This window comes from Lactuca saligna, chromosome 5 (assembly GCF_052625555.1).
Source record: "Lactuca saligna cultivar CGN05327 chromosome 5, ASM5262555v1, whole genome shotgun sequence".
NCBI lineage: Eukaryota > Viridiplantae > Streptophyta > Magnoliopsida > Asterales > Asteraceae > Lactuca > Lactuca saligna.
In genome coordinates this window covers 55537052-55544415 of record NC_136421.1, presented here as the reverse complement: position 1 = coordinate 55544415, position 7364 = coordinate 55537052, and the positions used below count along the sequence as shown (strand labels likewise).

Genomic DNA, 7364 nt, shown 5'->3' with positions numbered 1-7364 from the left:
CAATTTCTCAACAAAGCATAACCGTAAAACTCAAACTCAACAACAAATTTGGGCGCTAGAACCGCTAAAAAGCTATTCATACCGCTAAACAACTCATAGGTTTCATGACTCGTCCAGTTTACGAACCAACTCGACCCGGTCCGAGTCACTACTTGAATCGGATTCTTTTTTACGAGTCAGATGAAAAACGAGTCATGTTACGAGTTGCCTCGTTTTGGGTATCAAATGGCTCGACTCGTACAAGTCAACTCATGACTCGTACGAGTTTAACAACTATGCTATGGTCATTTCAAACAAAACATCAAACATGCCCGATGAAAATGACAAAGACAACATTTTGAGAGTGTATATGAGCTTGAAATTGATGTTGATGAGTTAAAATAGTTTAATGTTGTAGTATCTTTATAAGAATATTTAAAAAATAAATAAATAAATAAATAAAAGTAGGCTGCACTTGGCAATAATTCACCCGAGAAACCGAGCCAAGTTCAGAAAGCCAAAGGGTCAGCCCGGTGTTCGCCAAGGATGCTGAGCCCCTCACTGAACCCACACCCTCCAAAAACTATAAAAAATATTTGCGCACAAAAAAAAAAGCATACATGGATTCATGTATTAAACCCAAACGTATTGTTAACAAAAATAAGGATTACATCATTCATTCATTCTAAAACCAAAATTTCACTCAACCTTTTCCCCTCACAAACAAATGAGTAAAATTCATGACAGACAATATTATCCCTAAAACATTTTAATCTACTCAAAAGCATCATCATCATCATCTGGAAGAGGCTGGCTTGCAGCTTGAAGAAGCTCCGCCTCATGCCTACAAAAATCACAAAAAAAATATTTTTTTCTCATTCATGGTTTGCTGAATGGTTACAAGGGTATATTGGTAATTAGGAAAAAAGAAAAAGAATGGTTAAAATTAAATCTTACTGTTGTTGAGCAGCCATATCAATTTGCACTTCTGGGGGAGCAAGAGCAGGAGACTCCACAAAATGCAAATTTGGATCACTGACATCAAATACAAAAAATAGCAATGCATTTTAATTTATTTTGAAAAGCTACTTAAATATATATACAAGTAACATCAATTTGTAATAAGAAGCAATAAAAAAAATAGGATGCTATAATTCAAAGATTTAAAAAAAATACCCAGCAAGTTTTCTGGCAAGATAGAGGAAAGGCTTCTCGAAATTGTAATTACTCTTTGCAGAAATTTCATAGTATTGCAAATTCTTCTTTCTGTGAAAAGTCACTTGTTTTGCCTTCACTTGACGATTCTTCACATCAACTTTGTTTCCACATAATACTATTGGAATGTTCTCACAAACCCTAAAAAAAAAAAAAAATTCAAAATCATATATGACACATGTAAATATACACCAAGCAATTCCAAAACATTATTAGATAAAGAGAAAACAAACCTGCAAAGATCCCGATGCCATGTTGGAACGTTTTTGTATGTCAATCTTGCTGTCACATCAAACATGATGATTGCACATTGACCATGGATGCTACAGATGAAACAGCATTGTTGGAACTTTGGTTAGAATTCATCAATTGTGTGTGATTCTTAAAAGTAGTAAACATAAAACAATTAAGTTTAGAATGAAGTTATGATAAAGATGCTTACTAATATCCATCTCGAAGGCCACCAAACTTTTCTTGGCCGGCTGTGTCCCAGCAGTAAAACCGGATTTTCCCGCAGTTGGTGAAGAAATCCAATGGGTGTACTTCAACACCAATGGTTGCTAATCACAATCCATCAACAATAATCAGTATAAACGCCTAAAAAACTCAGATTGGAGTGAATGAAATGCAACAAAAACTAATTGCTAGTTCTTACGTTCGTATTTCTTCTCAAATTCTCCAGTCAAATGTCGCTTTACAAATGTGGTTTTACCTACACAAGCGAAATATTCAACGATCAGTTGATTAAAATCGCAAACGATGTAAACACAAGTAGATCGTATCGATTCTTAGAAGAACTAGGTTAAAACAGATTGTAATGATGAAATTTGAATCGACAGAAACGAAAACGAAAGTGATTTGAGTATACCGGTTCCACCATCGCCAACAATTACAAGCTTGAAACTTGGGTAATCAACAGTTTGCTGATTCGGCAAAGCCTGAAACGAATAAAACGATCGAAATTTAGAACATAAACACGGTATTTTCGTTTTAACAGACGCAAACCAGAATATTAAAATAAAACTCCGAACCAATCATCGGTTCGAGTTCTAGATCGAAAAAACGGAAACCCATAAAATTGGAAGAAAATCCGGAGAAATCAAACATGAATACAAGTTATTTCAAAAAAAATAAAAAATCAAACACAGAAAATTAAAAACATGAATCCAATGCTTTACATCGAGAATAACACAGGCACAATATAAATTGAGACAGTAAAACATACCATTTTGAACGCTGTCTGCAGAAGTGATGAACGATTGAACGCAGAATTGTGCGTAGTTTGTTGGGGTTTATATCTTTCACAATTTTTCCACACTCGAGTTAGCTTTAACCTAACGCGTTTCCATCCACCGTCAGATCAGTTTTGTTTGGGACTAACCGTTGATGTATAGACACGTGACATTCATGTGATCTGGGGATGGTTTTTGAATTTTGAATGCTCACGCGGTACTTTGTACTCCTTTTTCAAATTTTTGTTAATATTGGAAAACGGGTAAATTTACAATTTGCACTCCTTATTTTCATCTTTTAATTGAAAAACACATAACTAACAAATATGGGATATATCTATTAAAATCCTGCTAATATTTTTAATGTCTTAAACTTTTTTGAACAGTAAAATTCTAATTATCGACAATTTTTTATATATTTATCATGTTTTTCTGGTTAGCCAGTAATTAGGATTTTACTGTCAAAAATAATAAAGTTTAGGACTTTTTTATCAAATCGTGAATTTGGATTTTACTATCAGAAAAATAAAATTTAGGATTTTCTTATAAATCGTTGAAAATATTCAAACTTTAGTTTATATATCTTTTTTTTTGTTAGAAATTTAATGGTATGATAATATTTAAACATAAAAGTTATTAGAATATGCTCTAATCAGTTGGATCTATATTTAGATATAAAAGTTATTAGAATCTACTCTAGTCAGTTGGATCCTATTAAAATCTTTAATGTTTGCTTTTTGTATAAAAAATAATCTTAACAAACCAATATTGGAAAAAATTAAGATAATCAAGAAAGAAAAAAAAAATCATGATTATGTTGGCTTTTTGAGATAACTATATTCAATGAATCTATAGCTATATTTGATGAATCTATAACTATATTCATGGGAAAAGGAGGGAAAAAACCACAAAAAAAGGATACTAAAATACGTTTTGAGATAATTATATTCAATGAATCTATAACTAGTTGATTAATAGTTCTCTATCATCATCATTTAAAATACGTTTGAGATAATAACGACTTACTTGGCTTATGCCTACCATCATCATCATCCTTGAGGGTGGTGATTTCATCGTTACTATTGCCATTTATAAAAGCAAAAAAGTCAATGGCGGAGGACTTGAGTAAAGCGGCAGAACTTCATGGGAACATGAGCGTTCGTCAGTATTCGAGGATGAGGACAGAGTCGGCCGTAGAGGGAGAAGGGTGAATCGGCAGTGGTGAGATGTTGATGTTAAGACATAAAGATGTATGTCGATGGTTTGTAGGGTTTTAAGTTGTATATCCCTAATTTAAAGGTTATTAAATAAATATCCTTATTATTACCATAATTAACTATAGCTAAGATTACTAACATACCCTTTTATGATTTATTAATGATTTTATTTTTGTTTAATTCTGATTGATGCTTATATACATACAAGAGTTGTTAGAAACATTTGAACACACACACACACACACACACACACACATATATATATATATATGTATGTATATATATATATATGTGTGTGTGTGTGTGTGTTCGAAGTTGCCAAATATTCTTATACTAGTTTTTGTTACATTTGAGTTCAGGGGCATCTAAAGGTTGCTTCATTAAAAACAATTTCACTGTTTTTTTCCGATCATTATGAACGTCGTTTTGATGGAAATAGTGTCACTGACAATTTCAAGTGTTACTCAACCAAAATATCATCATGAGTTGGATCATCTTCTTATCATGTTCCACCACTTTAGATTACAGGCACCCACTAGTTTGCAATAGATGATGATGATGATGATGATGATGATGATGATGAAGACACTTCTCAGTTATACCAGTGAGCCTTTTCTTGAGCCGCCACCTTTTGCTTATTCACCTTCAACTCTTAGAGCTCCTAGTGCTTCACCCTCCAACGACCCCAACAAAAGGGCTAAACCCTCAATTCACAAAGCTCATATTGCTTCACCTGATGACATTTGGGTGCCTCACATAAGGCTTCTATTACTGCTAACGATTTGACATTTGAAATGCAAAAAGTTGTACAACATTTCACCAAAGGGTATACAATTACTCAAGGTTTAGAGAAGTTAGAGTTACTTGAGTTAAGCCCTATGGATCCTCTACACTTTGTTGCATATCACATTTTTTGAGGGACCATGAATGTGAGAGAGATGTGGATGGATTTACCCGATGATCCCGAGATATTATAAGGATGGATCGAGATGACTATTATATGTTTAGGAGTTCTAGAGGACATAAAATTTGTCTGATGATTTTGCTTGTGTAGAAACCATTGTTGAAGGTTTTTTTTTAATTGTGTTGGAACTATTTGTTAGGTTTTATTGCTTGTGTTGGAACTATGTTTATTTGCTACCTGAAATACGGTTAAGTTTTATTTTTTTGCTACTTGAAATATGGTTAAGTTTTGTTTATTTCATACTTGAATGAAATATTGTTAAGTGTTGTTTTTTTGCTACTTGAAATATGGTTAAGTGTTGATTTTTGTTGATTAATAGGTTCATAAAGGATCACGATCAAGAGATATTTCTCGTAATTCTAATGCACTTGTATGTCCGTTATTTTTGGAAGAAGGGTGTGAAATGAGTGCGAGACGATGATTTGAAAATGCTAGTACATTAAGACGTGTTATAGTTATTAGAACATAATCCTCTACAAATTGTTGAAGTACTACACATGTCTCGTGAATATTTTGTCTAACTGTGTTCTTATTTTAGAGTAAATTACTCATTAAAGGATAGCAAATATGGATCGGTTGAGGAAAATATGGTTGTGTTATTTATGATAATCGGTCATAATCAATATTATGTTATTATCCAGTGGAGATTTCAACACTCAAAGCAAACAATTCATAAAAAAATTTATTAAGTGTTGGACAAAATGATGTTTTTCGCAAAAGACATTATAGTACCAACTTCTTTTAATCCAAATCCAAACATTATGGGACATAATAAGCGCCTAAAATAAGTTTCCAAAGAAGTGATTAGTGCACTTGATAGCACTTTGATACATGTAGTCACCTCTAAGAAACAAGATTTATATAGAAGTAGGGGAAATGGCTATCGTTACCAAAATGTACTGGCAATTTGTGACTTCAACATGATTTTTACGTTTACTGTGGCCATTTGAGAAGGGTGGCACATGATTATAGGATATTATCAGAAGGATTAGCCATCGGCATGTATCATTATTGTTTCCACCACCAAGTAAATTTTTGGTTTTTTAAATATTTTTATCTTAATTTGAAATTTGATTAATGTTTTGCATTTTTGCAGGGAAATATTATCTTTGTGATGACGCGTATGCACACACTCGAGGATTTATGACCCCGTATCGTAATGTGAGGTATATATGGGCTTGGAGATTTTCATCAAAGACGTATATTAACCAATGAAGAAAAATTTAATCATGCACATGCAAAACTTCGGAACATCATTAAGCATGCTTTTGGTGTTTTGAAAGCGTGTTTCCCTATATTGAAGAGGATAACACCATTCCAGTTTGCCACACAAAGAAACATTACCATGGCATGTTTTGCGCTTCATAATTTAATGACAAAACTACAAATTTGGTCATTGTAGTTTGTTAAAAACTTTGAATGGGATCCAAAAAGGTTTCGACTTGCATGGAAGGTCCAAAATCAAAACTTTTTTGTGCTTTTGGTCCCAAAATTAGAAGATTCTTGTGGTTTTGGTCCTTGGAACACCCAAAATGACGGTTTTTCCCTTTTTAATTTATTTTTTGTATTTTTTTATTTATTTTTGTTAGGGCTTATTGTGTTGCGTCTTGGGCTTTTTGTATTATATTCAGATTGGGCCTGTCCATCCGTGATTATCTAGATTAGTTCCGTGATTATCTAGATTAGCTAATAGGGTTTTACTATATATATGCATGCATGTATGCATAATGATAGACGAATTATTAATTACGCTTGTGTTTTGTAACCCTAAACACCTCTACAGTTTAAGTTCTTAGTCGAGCTCTTATGAGGTGCTGAAACATTAATCATTCAACGTATTCAAGCCATATTCGTGTTCACTTTTACGTACTTATTTGTTTGCATGCTTAGAATCAATCGATCCTGATAGATTAACGTTATAACAATTGGTATCAGAGCAAGAGACTGTATGATCAATACACATTCCTTATGTATTCAGAATTCCTTAGGGTTTCCGCTTTTATCGTATAAATAACAAGTCGTCTTCTTTGTTTCGAAGGCAACTTTGTTTTAGATAAAACCCTAATCTCAAGTTTACAAGTTTGATTCTAAAAACTCACCATGTCTCACAACGATTCGCAAACAAATCCCATTAACATCTCAAACAACATTGGATCTACAACCAGGATACCCATACTCTACACTCAAGACTATGAAGTATGGGTGCTTCACTTTGAAGACTATGTGATCGGTTTTGAAGATAATGGCTATCTTATCTGGGAAGCCATCACACTTGGACCGTTTAATCATTCGGGAACCAACACAACAATCAAGACTCAACAGGAGTATAACAAGTTGGTGGCAGATGAACAGAAGATGCCACAGGATGAGAAAGACAAGTTGTTGTGTAACGTGAAAGCTATGCGAATGATAAGATTCGCCTTGCAATCTGACACCTTTCGGTTGGTTGGTTCATGCACGACGGCTAAAACAATCTGGGATAGGTTGAAAGAACTCTATTCAACTGATGAAGATCTGGAACACTCAACTCAGACCTTGTTGCTGTCAAAATTTGGAGCTTTCGTACAGAAACCATAGGAGAAACTCATACAAACGTTCGATCGGTTCAATCATCTTCTAAGTAGGATGATCAAGCATGGAATAGAAAGAAAGTTGATTAAGCAGAAGGTGACTTTCATGAACAGACTAAGACCTGAATAGATGGCAGTGGTCTCTACTGTAAAAGTGCATGACCAGTTCAAGTCTTACTCACTTGCA

The 7364-nt window shown here is 33.6% G+C and overlaps 1 protein-coding gene across 1 annotated transcript; it reads right to left on the bottom strand.

Annotated features, from left to right (window-relative positions):
- Window positions 1–588: 588 nt before the first annotated feature.
- LOC144996954 (GTP-binding nuclear protein Ran1A) lies at window positions 589–2545 on the bottom strand. Its single transcript, XM_078956765.1, has 8 exons — window positions 2420–2545; window positions 2063–2132; window positions 1850–1906; window positions 1637–1754; window positions 1428–1517; window positions 1156–1335; window positions 937–1014; window positions 589–823 (listed from the first exon to the last, which is right to left on the bottom strand). The coding sequence occupies exons 1-8, from the start codon at window positions 2420–2422 to the stop codon at window positions 754–756; spliced, it is 666 nt and encodes a 221-aa protein (XP_078812891.1). The 5' UTR covers window positions 2423–2545; the 3' UTR covers window positions 589–753.
- Between the last annotated feature and the right edge of the window lie 4819 nt (window positions 2546–7364).